The sequence below is a fragment of the Cladosporium halotolerans genome (genome assembly GCF_011745625.1).
Source record: "Cladosporium halotolerans strain TM138-S3 chromosome Unknown Sca12, whole genome shotgun sequence".
In the NCBI taxonomy this organism is placed as follows: Eukaryota; Fungi; Ascomycota; class Dothideomycetes; order Cladosporiales; family Cladosporiaceae; genus Cladosporium; species Cladosporium halotolerans.
In genome coordinates this window covers 543717-558597 of record NW_027191463.1, presented here as the reverse complement: position 1 = coordinate 558597, position 14881 = coordinate 543717, and the positions used below count along the sequence as shown (strand labels likewise).

Genomic DNA, 14881 nt, shown 5'->3' with positions numbered 1-14881 from the left:
ATAGCCGACCGAGGTTATGTAGACCTCACTTGTCTGATGGGACCTCATATAATTTGTATGTACTTGTTGATTCCCTTTTATGGACGTCAGCTTGCCAATTTCATCCAACTCACTTCGTCCCATCAGCCCTAGCCATCGATATCTAAACCCGTTAAACATTACCCGTCCACCGACTACTTCCTCTTAGTCAGCATTAGGCGAAGTTCATCCTCTGCAATGGCTCCCTCAGTACAATCCCCCTTCATCACCCCTAGTCCGTCAAATCTAACAGCACCAAGGACAACAAGTCCCTCTCATCTCTCGCCCGCGCCAAAAACGAAAGCAACCCATCCCAACTCGGCGACCCCGTCTCCCTCCGCGCCGAAACCTCCGACACAAAACCCACACCCGACGAACTAGGCGCCAAAAGTGACCAGAGCGACAAGTCGCTCAAGCAGCGGGCGCAAGCGAAGTTACAGTCGAACCCTTCGCAGCTCGGCGACCCGGTGAGCTTGAAAGCCGAGACGTCTGATACGGAGGTTACGGGTGATGATAGGGGTGCGAGGGGAACGAGCAAGACCAGTGGAAAGCCGAAGATGTGAGGGGTTCGTGTGTGAACTGGTGGTTAGGAGAGGGGGCGGGTTTTGGACACGGATCGATTGATTTGAGGAGTTTCGTCGCTTTTTGATTGTTATGTTGAAGGGCAATAGCAGTGTCGCGCTCTAGACTGACGCTAGAAATGGGCAGCATGGTTGCACGTGAGGCTGCGCTCTTGCTTATGAATTGAGATGGTCTTCGATGAATCGGCTGAAGATTGCTGGATTAATCTCACTTTGATGGCGTGAAAATTAGTCTCTCACTCACGTGAAAGCGCATTCTTGCCATGTGATAGGGCCTCACTGGCCCGTAATGACCTATGAAGATCAAAGTCAGTAACTTTACTCACCACAACAACTATCGCCACAAACAGAACCACTGCAATAACCGGCTTGCCAGCGATCTAATCAAAATGTTCTCCCGCCTAAGCCCAACAGGAGAATCTGGGCCCAAAAAACCTCTGGCACGAGCGAAGTACTATGAAGACGTGTACGGGCTTTCCAGACTTGAAGAAGATCGCTCCGAAACGTATGCGTTTGACTACTGCGAGAGCGAAAGCTCCAGTGGTGAAGAGCGGGAGAAGTCAGCGTCAAAGCCAATAGAGATGATATCTAAAACGCCAGGTCCGTCTGGCATGGCCGTGTAGAAGAAGGTCATCACCTGAACTGTACTAATTCGCTCACTAGACGAGACGCGAGTTCAAATAACTATCGGCAGCAACGTAAACACTGCTGATGAAAGGGATAATGGAAGTGAAAAGGGGCAAATTGGCCAGCGACCCTTCTCTATCAAGCCAGGTCTCAATTCAAAGCAATCTGTTCGTATCGATACGAGGGTCAAGAACGAAAACGAAGAAGCTGCATGGTTGTCGGCAAACATTGCCAACAACTGTCCTGGCGTCGAAATCACAAGGCGCCCAGCCGCCACCAACGAATATCGCATTCGTCAGCAACGAAAGCGGCAACTACGGATCTTGGAGCGCTCGCCTAGTCAAAACGAGCGCAGCGAGCGCGCGCTAATGCGTAGGGCGGCCACGGAGAAAGCCCGGAGGCGTCGGCAGAGGAGAGAAAAGGTCAAGCAGTCGTCGAAGTCAGGCAAACCCATTGACGGCATGCCAGAATTGAAGGGGAAGCGAGCAAGGAGTCCCTACGTGTTGGTGGATGCTTCCATTGAGAATACCACTGCAATGACATGTGGTTTCCTTGAGTCTAGCATGCGGCCTCGAACCGTTTCTGGCAAGACGCCGAGAAAGAATTGGAAGGGCGAGAACATGAGGCTACAACCGGCAGTTGGGTTTATTTTGCTTCCAAGTCACCAGTAATTTTAGCCGACGAGGTTGATTGGTGAGCTTTCCGATAACGGGATAGCGATGCTAATGTACCTGCATCGATAGAAGCGGTCGCAATCGACACGTGGTTCGGCATTGTGTCGACCACTTGCAGATGGCAATGGTAACAGGCTTCGTTCTCCTCTTCGCCATCTCGGCGTATCGAGCGGTCATACGGCATATCTGGTAAAGATGAGAATCGGATCCTGCCCGGGCGTGAGCGGCCTCCGTTCTCACACGAGACCAGTGGGAAATCCCCTGTTGTTGCGGGGCTGTGGCGGACAGGTGCATCTGGGTCGTCATTGGTGGATGGTGAAATCTAGACCTTGACGGGACGATGGGAATGCGCCATTCTGTCTCCCCTAGCGTAGCGTGAGGTCGCTTCAACCTTCCACAGTTCTGTCGGAGTGCCAATGCCAAAATTCCAAGGTGTATCTATGGTACATCACTGTAGACCTCTTCGATATCACCTTGGAAGTCCTCAGTGAACGTCCTGAGGGCAATTAGAACGTTGACGCTGTAATCATACCTCTCTTCCGCGGTTCGAAGCAAGGACACTGCTGCAATCTCGATCGGACACGTCTTCCGGCATTTGGGCAGGTTCTCGCCGTCGGGGAGGCGGCCTCGCGGAGTAAGCTCCGCCAAGAAGGAAAAGATCGGCGGTACAGCGCCAAAGTACCGTGCCGTGGGTCTGCATGGTGGAGTGGCACACAACGTTGGGGGTCGGTGGCGTGGGTGGTAACATGCATATTTGCTGCCCAAAGCCGGCCTCTCTGGTGCCCGAACCCTCTGCACTTGCATTTTGTGATTCGGGCCTCCCGCACGATCCAGGCAGAAGCCCCTCGATGCGACAAAGATCGCGACAGGTGATGCGGGCGAGGATGCTGCTGCGGCGCCCGGCCGTGGACCAGGAATCAACCCCGGCGCGCCAAGCAAATTGCGGGGAGACCGGGTTCTCCGCCTCGCAGGTTGGGCAGGGCCTCGCGTGCAGAAAGCATGTTGACACTACTGTACTACTACTGTACGGCACGCTCATCCCTCAGGTCATGGAAGACCCGTTCGCCTTCCCGTCGAAGTCAATGCGGTGCTAGGGGCGCACTGCAGGTGCCGGTGTTGGCTCTGGCACCAGGCTGTAAGCTGACCGCAACCTTTCAGTATCTACGTGCGCCTCCACGAATGCCGAACCTCTGATGCAGCCCGTCCTTCCACCGAGTGCCGTATTGTTGCTGTGTCAGCCGCTGCAGCGTTTCGACTTCCATCGTCTCCCGAGCGTGTGGTCTCAGGTTGTGGTCGACGACACCTGATTCAAGCCTGCTCCCCAGACGAGGGACTGGAATCGTATTGCTATACGAATGCCGCGTAGACAGCATGCATTCGTCAGCCTCTAGTAAACGCAAAGGTGTGGAGGGTCTTCTTTCCACCATGAAAGTGCCAGAACGGACGATTCGACTCCCGCATGGGTTGTCTTCAAGCATGTTTAAAATTCGGGGCTCCGAAGCAAAAGTGCACAGTCGGCAAGTCGCTCCGCAAGCCCTCATGGCAAATTGGATCCCTCAAGTCAATGGCAGTCGAGGAGCGTACTCGGCTAGTCAAAAGGCAAATTCCGTGAGCTACCCACAATCGCTCCCATCACACCATCGCCGGCTGGCTACTCCCTACTTTGTGGTACCATAATTCTGCCCTCCGGATCACGTATTGCATCTCCCCAGGGTCTCCGTTGCACGCCAGAGTGTCGAATGACCGGTGCCCCTCTGGAACGGAGCACTCATGCAGCCGGTCGTGCACGCACGGATCGTGGTGCACGTTAATTCAGCCGCAAATGAGTGAGCTTTCAGTCAAACATAGCCATCTCCGTCAATAATGATTTGACGGAATAAACGATTCTGCTGGACGTTCCTGCACGCCTTCTCCATTGGTCGCCGCTGTGGCAAAAGCTTCTCAGAGTCAGGTTTTATAGCACGAGGGAGCAACTGTGTGGCTAATGTTGATCCATGCTCAGAAAGTGCTCCTATGCGGCTAACTATATACGGTCCTAGAGCTGGACGAGCCTATGTACGCCAGCCAAGATCGTCGCTTGCCGAGGGAGCGTGGCCGGCGCGTCGGTCGGTATCTCCGCGCTTGCTACAGCATGGCGCGGAAGTGAGCGGTAGTGTATCTCCCAGCGTTTACACACGGAGTGTCTCGGGATGTCTCACGGTACCCTCTATCCGAACTGCCTCCTCCAAAGGGTGCGTAAGGCATGAACAGCGTTACCGAGTTCGATTGACCAAAAGCCATCGTAATCGTACAGGTTACACACGACCAGAGTGCCGATCACCTCCGCTGCAAGGTGTCTCGCACAATCCGCATTCCAACTTGATCTGGCAAGGTGCAGCAGCAGCCTCGAGCTGCGGCTTCGTCATCCGAAATTTCACGTGCATCCTGCCCACACATCAACATGCGCGGGGAAGGGAACTGACGTAAAATCAGTCTGCCGCTGGAAGGGTGGAGCTACAGAAGCTACCAGGTTGTCACATCCGAAGTACTGGGGGGCAGCGGGCCTTGCAGCCTGGGCACCGCATTTCCACCGGAGCCGGCTCCATGAGCGTCGTTATGATTGCAGGCGCTCACCCGCTATGATACGCCATGTAGTGCCACATGCCGTGCCCCTCATCACGGACGAGACTGGAACAATTGATCAACAAGACCGAGCAGCCGTGAGGATTCGTAGCATACGAGGCGATGTGTAAACCCTACATCGCGGGCTCGGCGAACGCCACGGAGTGGGGTCCGAGCTGACAATCTGTGTGTCTTGCCGAACTGTCTTTCACGCGAAGGGTGTCCCCCAAGCTCGAGGAGCATGAGCCTATTATTCACAGAAGATTGCGCAAGCTTTCCACCAGCCAGGTGTTCTAGCAGCCATGCCGGCTCAGGACACGTTGCGGCTCGATCAAAGGGTCCGCCGGAGCTGCAGAGAACACCCAGGGCACGGCAGGGGTGCTAGTTTGCAGGGACCATGAGCGATGTTGGTGCCAGAGGTGACGCCGTTAACTCCCTGCAGGGCCCTTCGGACCACACATGCACCCTCCCACCCCGCTCCACCGTTTTGTTAGCTCGGAGACGGTACAGATGGCCGCACATGCACGCCATTGGTTCTGTTCGTTAAAACGATTGCCTCCATTTGCCCCATCCATAGTCAGCCCGGGGCCCTTACTAGTCTTGTTTCCCAACTGTAGCTCTTTCAACTTGGGACGAGGGACACTGCGGATGCTAAAACTAGCCACATTACCGGTTTCCGCGGTCGATAGCTTGCTGCCCTTATCTCAGCCGCATACGACCTGCATCGGGTTACGCGTGGTCCAAGCGAAACAGCACCCAAGACGACTTTCGCGAGACGGCGGTCGAGTAATGTCCGGCTCTTAAGCGGCATACCCACCTGCGAATCTCGATCCCTCATCTTCAAGGAGCGAGGTCCTTTGCATACGCGCCTACGCGCAGCACGGCAGCCATGTCCAACAAGCGAAGCCATGCCCATGTCTCTGTGCGAACTGGGCAAGGCACTGAGCGATCAGCAGCAAAACGACCGTCCAGCCGGAGCAAAAATCTGGTTTCGGAGGACTATGATGTCCCTATGACTGACGAACCCGCGCGACTGCATCCAAGGCGCATCTCGAAAAGTCCAGAAGGGACAGCAAGCGATGTTGGCTCTGACCACGCCACTCCAGCTGGGAGGAAGAAAGCAGAGCCTGTGAAGAGCGCTTGCGTTCAATGCCAGAAGCGGAAGACGAAGTGCTCCGGGCAACGCCCTGTCTGTCGCTTTTGCAGTGAACGCGGCCTTGAGTGCTCATGGGACATTGGTGATGGGATGACCAGAACTGCTGATCTCAAGAAGAAGCTCCAAGAAGCGACCGGGCGGTCTGTGGACCTCGACACTCTCGTCGACGCTATGCGCCACAGTACCGATGATGTTTCGACCATGCTGTTGGCAAAACTCCGCCTGGGCGCTTCAATCGAGGATCTTGCCTTCGAGATCCGCGGAGAGTCGTCTCCTACAGAAAGTGGGGGCTATCAGTCTGAATCAGCTCTCTCGCAAGCTTCTGAAAGGTAGTACATTCTTCCAGATCTGATCATGTAGACAGACAGGCTGATTGGCACAGGCCCGCAAATCGAGGCACTCTTGACGACTACAGCAGTTACTCGCCTACTAGTCCAAGCCATATCTTCGATTGGCGTGGCTCTAACATCCCGTTGCAACCCTGTCAGCCGAACGAGAACTGGAACATTGAAAACAACGCCATTCGAGACCAGCGCATGAGTCAGCAGTCTTCCTTAGCGTATGATTTCGATCAGTCTAGAATGGTTTGGGGGAGAAACAACTCTCTGCACCGAGGAAGCCTCCCGCAAACGTTCGCAACCGCATCATATGACCCCCAAAGCGTCGACCAATTCCGAAGGAAGGGCTCCGCGGCGACATCCATATCTTCGCGATCAAGCAAAATGTCCGCGCAATCTTTGGACAGCTCTGGTCCTCACGGGTCTACCAAGGATGCTGTGGCGGTTGGCAAGACCTGAGTCTACGCGGCAATGAACAGTGATGACAAGGAAAACGTTTTTGTCTCGTCATGTTCATATGTGTCTCCGGTCGGCTTTCTCTATTTCGAAGGACAAACATTTATTCCCCGACTAGCGCTGGCGTTCTGGGGGCCATTCCGAAAGAACACCACATTCGTCCTACTATTTCCAACATTACGCTGGCTCCTCTCACTCAAAAATGCAACGCATCCGCTTTGTCTGCGAGACCGACTTTCTAAGCAACATCTACGCGTCATTTCACGCTGCAATAATTCGGCAAGAAGCAAAGGCAACGAATCACGGCAACAACCCACCTGGAACCGCCCTCCTTTTTTCCAACCACAAGCCACTCTCACAAGCTCTCCCGTCAGCTTGGACCCAGCTAGAAAACATGTTCTCCTCAATCACGCCGCCTCTATCCCCGTCCATGACTTACGCGAGCAGAAAGGCCGAGCGCGATCGGCAAACAAGTCGTCGACCCACTCCCGCTCCAAGAACGCCATCGATGTCCATCAAGACAACCAGCACAGCCCCATAAGAACTTCCGGTCTTCCATTTTCCTCCCCTCCCTGCGGATTCTCTGCGCTTCCGGACGGATTTCTACTCACCCAGCTCAATAAGCCGCCCTCACCACCAGATCTCGACGGCGTCCCCCCCAAACGAAAACGTCAAAAACACATGCCACCGGGCAACGCGACACACGGCCTCCCACTCGAGCGCCCGACAAGAGAGACAATCATCAAATGGACCCCAGGAGGCCCGCGACACCACAGGGCAGGTGGCACGAGCTGCGAGGATACGAACACCAAATTGGACCGACCGAAGGGCCTAATCTATTTTCTTGGAGCCGAAGCAAGACGTCGGGCCGCGCGGAGCCCACCCGCCAACGATCATTGAAGACGACGATGGAGACGAAGATACCAACGACGACAACAACGACGACGACGATGCGCGCTCTCGGGTTTACGCACGCTAACGGGTTGCCCTCGAAAAAAGGGGCGGGTAGACAGAGAGCTGAGATTGTAATCCTCCGATATCCAGGGCAAATGACATCACCCACACATACACACAAAGATAACTCGCGCTGCGCCGCGTGTCTCACCCGGAGGACAGCCGTGCGCGTGCTGCGGTTGCTGTACAAATGGTTCGGGAGGGCTAGAGAGTGTAAGTTTATCCCGCGGGAGCCGGGATGGAGCTCGGCCTAATCGCGAGGAGGGGATCGCTGTGTCTACCTTGTACATGACTGTGATACAGGGAAGAGCATTTGCGCGCTTGTGGGTTGTATATACATGCTGCTAGGGGCAATTTGATGGCCACAATGCTATTCTCGGGTCGTTGGCGGTCGCGGCCGCCCGCCCGCTTATTCGCTCGCTCTGCAGCGCGGATCTTGGAGTCGAGCGAGCGACTGGCGGTTTTGGATCGTCGTTCGTCGCAACCCCAAGGCGCCAGTGCCGCAGCAATCCCATAAATCAGTCTTCACACCTTTCCAGACATTGTTTCTACTCGAATGCGCTCAAATCCAGCGGTACACTGCTTCCTCTACCAGCCCTGTACCTCTTGGGCCCGCCGCCGAACTGCCTGGGCATGGGCAGGGATTCGTCGGGCTGAAATTTGAACCTGGTGTCTTGGATCACGATCCTCGCACCGCCGCCTCCTCCGCTACTGTGGCCTCCAGCATGGCTTCCGCCTCTTTGCAGAGCGGGCGAGCTGCCGTTCGTCAGCGTGTAGGCGGACGCATCCATCGGCTGCAGCGGGCCGCTCCCTGAGCCGATGGATTGGCCACCGGCTGTGGGAATCGCTGATTGGGATTTCGCTGCGGGTGGAGGTGGTGGAGGCGGTGGGCTCGGTGCCGAGACCGCGGGTCGTGAGGGAGGAGCTGAAGGGGGAGGAGGTGGTGGCGGAGGAGCGGGACTCGCTGGTGGTGAGGCTTGGGGAGGTGGAGGTGGCGGTAAGGCGGGTGAGGAGGCGCCGTTTGGACGAGGACTTGGAGGTGGGGGCGCTTGGGGGATGGAGGGCGCTGACGCTCGGGGTGCTGGCGGTGGACGAGGTGCTGCGCCAGGTGGAGGTGGGGGCGGAGGAGCTGGCGGAGTCGGTGATGGTGCGCCAAAACTTGGCGGAGCAGGGGGCGGTGGTGGCGGAGCGGCTGCTGGGGATGCTGTAGGTTTTCTTGACGCGGGTGGTGGCACCGGAGGTTTCTTGCTTGCTGGGCGAGGGGGTTTCGGCTTGCTTGCGGCTATGTCGGTTGTAGAGAGCGACGCTTGACTTGCAGGGCGGAGATTGTTCTTCAAAGCAGCTACGCCGCCAGGCGGAGGAGGAGCTGCACTGGGAGGAGGAGGAGCTGCGCTTGGTGGAGGAGGAGGTGCGCCGGGTGGTCTAGGAGCTACTCCGCCCGGCATAGGCGGCGCTGGGGCTTTGGGAGGTGGACTTGATACACTCCGTGATGAAGGCTCCGGATCTGAATCATATGCGCCCGTCTTTACACCACCAGATTTTCTCAACTTAGGCATTCCTCCCGCGAACAGCCCTCCTAACTGTGGTGCCGCTGGCTCCATCCCTCCTCCTGAACTGCTCCCTTGTCCTTGATCGCTGTTACTCCGCGCTCTGTTAGGGGCAGGTGGTCGAAGACCCGGTACAGGTGGAGCACCGCCCATTGGAGGTCCAGCATTGTTGTTAGGTTTGCTATCAAGAATCGGTGCTGAGCGGTCGTTTACTACGCCAACTTTCTTTAGCCTTGTGCCCTTGTTGATGTCGCTAAGCAGAGCGCCCTGTCCAATCTTGTTAGAAACATGCTCATCGCGTTCGCCATCTTGCCAGGTTCCCCTTTCTTTGTCTCAGCAGGCAAGGAAATAACATACTCTTCCCTTGACTTCCTTGTTTGGTGGTCTCGACGGTAAACCTCCAGGCGGCGGCGGCGGTGGAGGCGGAGGCCCTAGACAATACTTAGCGATTCGCTTCCCCCGAGCAATGGAATGTAGTGATTCTGCACTCACCTCCGGCGCCGCCAGGCATAGGCGGGGGTGAAGGTGGAGGTGGTGGTGGAGGAGGCATAATGCCGTGATTCCCAATTTGGGCGTGGCTTCCAGCCTAGAGCCTGTGATTACGCTGCGCTTTGACTTGGTGTAGATATGACTGTGGAAGGTAGGCGATAGTGCCTGGAAGACTGGCAGCGAGTGGGTGTTGTGAAAGATGGTGGCCTTGCGCGTGTGCAACCTCCAGGTACCTGCAGTCGAGGTCGGGCTTGGCCCCGTCAGCCCGCCGTCGTCACTGCCCAAGTTGCGCCACACTCCCACGATGTCGAGGCGCAGGCCGGCCACCGCGCCGAGCCATGAGCCGGTATCCGAAGCTTCACTTTCACTCGCGCCGCGTTTGTGAGGAAGGTAGGGCAAGGAGGCTCGGTCAACACCTTTGGCAAGAAAGCATCGACGCAATGGAGGTTCGAAGAGCAGCAGGACGCAGCGACTGCCTCGCAGCGTTGAGGAATAGTCAGACCATCAGCACATCTTCACGCCAATGGCGGCCACTGGCTCCTTTGGCGCAGACATACACGAAGCGAAACCTCAGCACCCGCGCACCGTACAACGTACAACCTCCCAGAAACGCATGCCCGCTACCCCAGGGTTCCTATAGACAATACGCGACCGCATCCGTCGCGCAGGACCACTCTGTTTCCGCTCAGGGCTCACCCTCTACCTCCGATCTCAATGCCGTTCACTTGCGCGTTCAAGAACTCGCTGCCAGCGCACTCAAGCCCCAGGATGGCCCTGTCCCTTCAGAGCAGCGCGTATTATACGTTTTGGAGCACTTGGATTCGATCGCAAAAGGCCTTGTCGATGCCAAAACCATAAGCGCTGCTTCTCAGCAGAAACGCAGCGGTACAGCCGCGTCTGCCCTTTTGGGTTCTGTAAACACCAGGCAGGCCCCATCCTCGGTCACCAAGGCTGCTCTCCTTGCCTTGATCAGTCAGAAAGCCGAAGAAATGATGCGCCACCCGAACATCTTCATAACACCTGCCATTCTCGCACAATATGCCGAGCTTCAAACCCTCCTGCATCAACCCTCCAGCTTCCCTGACATTTTTTCTCTGTATGCCAACAAATCTATTCCTACTGCATCGTCCAACTCGGTCTCCTTCTCTCCTGCAACCCCAGACAAGATCAACACCGCTATTGATCCAAAGACCGCCAACACAGCACTTTCAGCTGCCATCACCGCGCACGATCTCCCTTTGGCAATCGACATAATAGACACGAGCTTTTGCACGCCCTCCTTCCGCAAAGCGAAGGTCCTGCGTCAAGCCCTTGTCCCGATCGGTGGACTTGCACTTGCCCCGGTCGCAGCATACAGTCTCGCAAGCGTATTCAGCACCTGGCAACCTACGCTTGACCCGCAGCAAGCCACCTGGATGGCTTTCGCCGGCATTATGACCTATATCAGTGCTGTCAGCATGACTGGATATGTGGCTATAACAACTGCCAACGATCAAATGGACCGCATCACTTGGGCGCAGGGTGTGCCCCTGTGGGAACGTTGGGTGCGCGAAGAGGAGCGCGCGGCTGTTGATCGTGTCGCCGGTGCTTGGGGCTTCAAGAGCGTGGAGAAGAGGGGCGAAGAGGAAGGCCAGGATTGGGACGATCTGCGAGAGTGGGTTGGACGGAGAGGTATGGTGCTTGACAAGGTGGAGTTGATGGACGGTATGGAATAAAGCATGGGAGAATCGAGACTACCTACATCGGGTTGTCAAATAAGCTGCATCTTTTGATTTCGCAATCACGAGTGTAGCTCTAAGAGATGACTGGCGCAACACGTCCGGGCTTGCCGCATTGCGAAAAGCCCTACAACGTCGCCGGCTGTGACTCGCATTTAACCGACGACGAGCGGCACGAGGCAGGCTTGATCGATCCCTCGCCAGACATGGTCGATCAAATTCGTACGACCGGCAACTGCGCCTGATCAACCCTCGCATGCCTGCAGCTTTCAAAGATACATGCCGGTCACTGGGGGCGAACGAGAAGCCACCAAAACATTTGTGGTCTCAACTTCGAACAACCTGGAGCCCCAACATCACACTAGCATGTGAACGAGAGTTGCTGCCAGAGAGAGTACTCCAGAATTGTGAATGTACATACTTGTATCACCAACTTGCCTTCAGTTAAAACAAGAGAAGATAACCTCCCTCAAGGCAACCCCTTCCCAGAGTTGACCGCTTCAGCCACCCGGCTGGTGTTCGGTCGGTTCTCAGCGTACCGCTCATAGCTGTCGAGGTACAGCTGGTCGTCACTTGTCGTCTTCTTCACAGCCTCATTTTCTTCCACAGCACGCACCCACTTCTCCCATCTCGATCCAGGCTCGGGATCCGGCCAGGCGCGGTACGGCTTTAGCACTTTCTGCAGCCTCACAATCCATGGCGCGATCTGCACGTCCACGAAGGTCATATCTTTCCCAAAAAAGAACGGCCCTTCAGCATCCGCAGCGTCAACGAGCTTTCCAATCTGCTCTTTCAGCTCGCCCGCAAACTCCACCTGCTTCTGCGCCTCCTGCGCCTGCAAGTAGCGGTAGAAAACAGGGATAATGTGGCGATTGATATGATCAGCCCAAAGGCGTGAGTTTGCCCTCAGCTTCGGATCCTTAGGTAGCAACGGCTCGCCCTCGTTCAAATCCTCCAGGTACTCCATCAACACAGTGCTCTCGTAAGAGCCCCAGTCGCCGTGGCGCAGCGCGGGGACCAGCCCGCGCGGGTTGATGTCTAGCAGCAGCTTGGGCTTGCGGTAGACGTCGACCTCGACATACTGGTAGGGGAGCTTCTTGTGCTCGAGCGAGATCCAGACGCGGTGCACGAAGGGGCAGAAGCAAGAGCCGTAGAGTTTGAGGTCGTGCTCGGCGGAGTGCGATTGCACGGTTTCCCAGGCCACACCGGTGGCCTGCTTGTTGTAGGTCTTTTTGGTGGCGTCGCCGCCTTGGTTGGGGTCTAGTCCTTGTTTGGTCGACATCTTTGCGGAGATGGGAATGGTGAAAGACAGTGGATTGATGGCCAAGTGAGGTGTTAGTGAGGCTGGTCTCGTAAAGCGAGTATATTGCGATCGACGTGCCACTGAGTTTCTGATTCGGCGTGACAGTGTGGTGACAGCGCGAGACATATAAAATGCGCTCAGATGGCAAGAAGATGAGTTAGGATGCTCGAAATATAAGAGACGGCACTAAACATCTGTCGATGAGGTATGATGCAATGGAGCCCCCCGCGTACGCCGTACGCCGCGCTCGCCCGGAGATCACGAAACCAAACTGCTGATCGAATTGCTCACCATTTATTGATCTAAAGGTTCGTTCAAGATGGATTGAGTGGAGCACGTAATCCAATCTTGCCCAGTTGACCTTGGTCTGTTCAGCGAAAAGGATTCATACTTGCACATCACTGGCTGCGGCACAGAGCAGCTTCTTGAGATTTTGTATGATCAACGAAAAGACTGAAATGCCAGTTCTTCAGCGAGTGGATTCCTAAAAACGCCGAGGAGGGCTAGTTGGCTTGTATCAAATGCGTGAAACTCCATACCATGTCGTGTAGGATTGGAAGTGAACGCGATCGCACGGACCATTCCCTCTCCGCCAGCGGCAATTTCCGCCCCGCGCACTCGCGATGTGGAATTTGCTTTCGACTTCACTGCGAGGGGCCAACGAGTAACGATTAACGGGGAAATCAGCCTACGCCGTCGTCCTCTGTAAATCCGCAAGGTCACCGCATACCGGATATCCGACTTCACATCGAGAATTTCGGTTCTACAAAAATGGCGACTGCTCCGGACACCACCTCGCCTCTGAGCGAGGTTCAGATCGAGGCCCTGGTGGTTATGCGCATCATCAAGCACGCAACCAGCACATTCCCGACTCCTGCAACTGGATTCCTCGTCGGAACCGATATCGCCCCCCAGCTTCAAGTCACAAACAGCTTCCCTCTGCCCGCAGCCCCGATCGACCAGGCGCAGGCCGACTCATACCACCAGCCCGATGCTGCGACTCTGGCCACTGCCGCTCCGCGCGCGAAGAGCAACGTGCCCTACCAGAATGAGATGATCAAGCTCCTTCGCGAGGTCAACGTGGATGCGCAGAGCGTGGGATGGTACATGAGCACAAACATGGGCAACTTCATCAGCCAGAGCTTTGTGGAGAACCAATTCTTTTACCAGAAGGCTTCGGATGAGAAGTCGGTCGCACTCGTCTTTGACGTGTCGAGGAGCTCTGCTGGCAGCCTCGGCCTCAAGGCCTACAGGCTCAGCCCTGTTTTCATGAATGCGTACAAGGAGGGCAAATTCACCAGCGAGAGGTATGTGTCAAAAGGAAACAGCCTGCGCTGTTGGCGGATGCTAATGTTTCCCACAGCATCCAGAAGTCGAAACTCAGATACCAGGATATCCTCATCGAGCTGCCTATCAAGGTCCACAACTCTCACCTCCTCACCAGCTTCCTCCACCAGGTTCCCCAGGCACCTCCTGCGAAGACCGCCCTCGACTTCCCCTCCTCTCTCGCAGAGCTTTCGCGCGACCCCGACGTCAGCTCCAACCCCTTCGCTCCCAACCTTGATTCCCTCGACCTCAGCATCGACCCTTTCCTCGAAAAGAGCTGCGACCTGATGCTGGATTCGATCGAGAACCACCAAACCGAGCAGAACAACTTCCAGTACTGGCAGCGTGCCCTCGGCCGTGAGCAGCAGAAGATCACCGCGTGGCAACAGAAGCGCAAGGCCGAGAACGCCGCACGCGCGGCCAGCAAGCAGCCGCCCCTTGACGAGAACGAGTGGCAGAAGCTCTTCAAGCTGCCCACTGAGCCTAGCAGGCTCGAGGCTCTGCTTGTCGGCAGGCAGGTCGAGCAGTACGCCCGCCAGGTCGATGGTTTCTCCGCTACCGTTTCGGCCAAGATGTTCGGTGTCAAGGGCAACCTTCTCCCGGGCGAGATCGAGTAAACGACGAATGTTATGGAGACAGGACCGGCGTTCATGCATAGCGAGGCGTTCGGCTGGCTGGGTAGAGTAAAATGTGACACGGCAAAAGGGTGGCATGGTTTCGCCATCTGTGGGTTCAGACGACGCTGCATAGACTTCCAAAAGGATTTGATCTTTCGACTTTGATCCTTGATTACTCGTTGTGAGCGGCTGCATCTATGCTTTGAATCTGAAGCGATCATCGGACGTGCACCTCTCGATCGACTTGTGAAAGTGACAGAGACCCAGCAGCTTGAAAAGAGAATTGCCATTGCCTCGGTTGTTGACGAATACGATATTGGGAACGGCAGAATGCTACGATTGATCGTAGCAAGAGTATAGGGGTTGTCATATTTAAGCCATTACGAAAAAGTACTCACCCTTCATGCTACCGCGCACGAGCTGCTTTCTACTTTTGCATCAAGATTCTCAAAAGTCTGACTTGACGCTCAGCGTTC

At 55.9% G+C, this 14881-nt stretch overlaps 6 protein-coding genes across 6 annotated transcripts; 4 read left to right on the top strand and 2 right to left on the bottom strand.

Annotated features, from left to right (window-relative positions):
* Positions 1 to 216: 216 nt before the first annotated feature.
* WHR41_04194 (uncharacterized protein) lies at positions 217 to 827 on the top strand (the record flags this gene model as incomplete). Its single annotated transcript, XM_069372800.1, has 2 exons — positions 217 to 228; positions 279 to 827. The coding sequence occupies 2 exons, from the start codon at positions 217 to 219 to the stop codon at positions 579 to 581; spliced, it is 315 nt and encodes a 104-aa protein (XP_069229978.1). The 3' UTR covers positions 582 to 827.
* A 4027-nt stretch (positions 828 to 4854) lies between these two features.
* WHR41_04193 (uncharacterized protein) lies at positions 4855 to 7947 on the top strand. The gene is made up of 2 exons (XM_069372799.1): positions 4855 to 5986; positions 6040 to 7947. Exons 1-2 carry the CDS (start codon positions 5391 to 5393, stop codon positions 6452 to 6454), a joined length of 1011 nt encoding a protein of 336 aa, XP_069229977.1. The 5' UTR covers positions 4855 to 5390; the 3' UTR covers positions 6455 to 7947.
* A 6-nt stretch (positions 7948 to 7953) lies between these two features.
* On the bottom strand, positions 7954 to 9502 carry WHR41_04192 (uncharacterized protein; the record flags this gene model as incomplete). The annotated part of the gene is made up of 5 exons (XM_069372798.1): positions 7954 to 8161; positions 8238 to 8687; positions 8975 to 9219; positions 9310 to 9383; positions 9445 to 9502. The coding sequence occupies 5 exons, from the start codon at positions 9500 to 9502 to the stop codon at positions 7954 to 7956; spliced, it is 1035 nt and encodes a 344-aa protein (XP_069229976.1).
* A 379-nt stretch (positions 9503 to 9881) lies between these two features.
* On the top strand, positions 9882 to 11156 carry WHR41_04191 (uncharacterized protein; the record flags this gene model as incomplete). Its single annotated transcript, XM_069372797.1, has 1 exon — positions 9882 to 11156. The coding sequence occupies one exon, from the start codon at positions 9882 to 9884 to the stop codon at positions 11154 to 11156; it is 1275 nt and encodes a 424-aa protein (XP_069229975.1).
* A 472-nt stretch (positions 11157 to 11628) lies between these two features.
* WHR41_04190 (uncharacterized protein) lies at positions 11629 to 12441 on the bottom strand (the record flags this gene model as incomplete). The annotated part of the gene is made up of 1 exon (XM_069372796.1): positions 11629 to 12441. One exon carries the CDS (start codon positions 12439 to 12441, stop codon positions 11629 to 11631), a length of 813 nt encoding a protein of 270 aa, XP_069229974.1.
* A 672-nt stretch (positions 12442 to 13113) lies between these two features.
* WHR41_04189 (uncharacterized protein) lies at positions 13114 to 14863 on the top strand. Its single transcript, XM_069372795.1, has 2 exons — positions 13114 to 13769; positions 13826 to 14863. The coding sequence occupies exons 1-2, from the start codon at positions 13234 to 13236 to the stop codon at positions 14403 to 14405; spliced, it is 1116 nt and encodes a 371-aa protein (XP_069230080.1). The 5' UTR covers positions 13114 to 13233; the 3' UTR covers positions 14406 to 14863.
* Positions 14864 to 14881: the final 18 nt, after the last annotated feature.

Excerpts from the sequence above, each read along its gene's own strand:
- WHR41_04193 (XM_069372799.1), top strand. The coding sequence starts at position 5,391 with ATGTCCAACAAGCGAAGCCATGCCCATGTCTCTGTGCGAACTGGGCAA. Across the intron at positions 5,987-6,039 it reads CTCTCGCAAGCTTCTGAAAG|GCCCGCAAATCGAGGCACTC; the intron begins GTAGTACATTCT and ends TGATTGGCACAG.
- WHR41_04189 (XM_069372795.1), top strand. The coding sequence starts at position 13,234 with ATGGCGACTGCTCCGGACACCACCTCGCCTCTGAGCGAGGTTCAGATC. Across the intron at positions 13,770-13,825 it reads GGCAAATTCACCAGCGAGAG|CATCCAGAAGTCGAAACTCA; the intron begins GTATGTGTCAAA and ends TGTTTCCCACAG.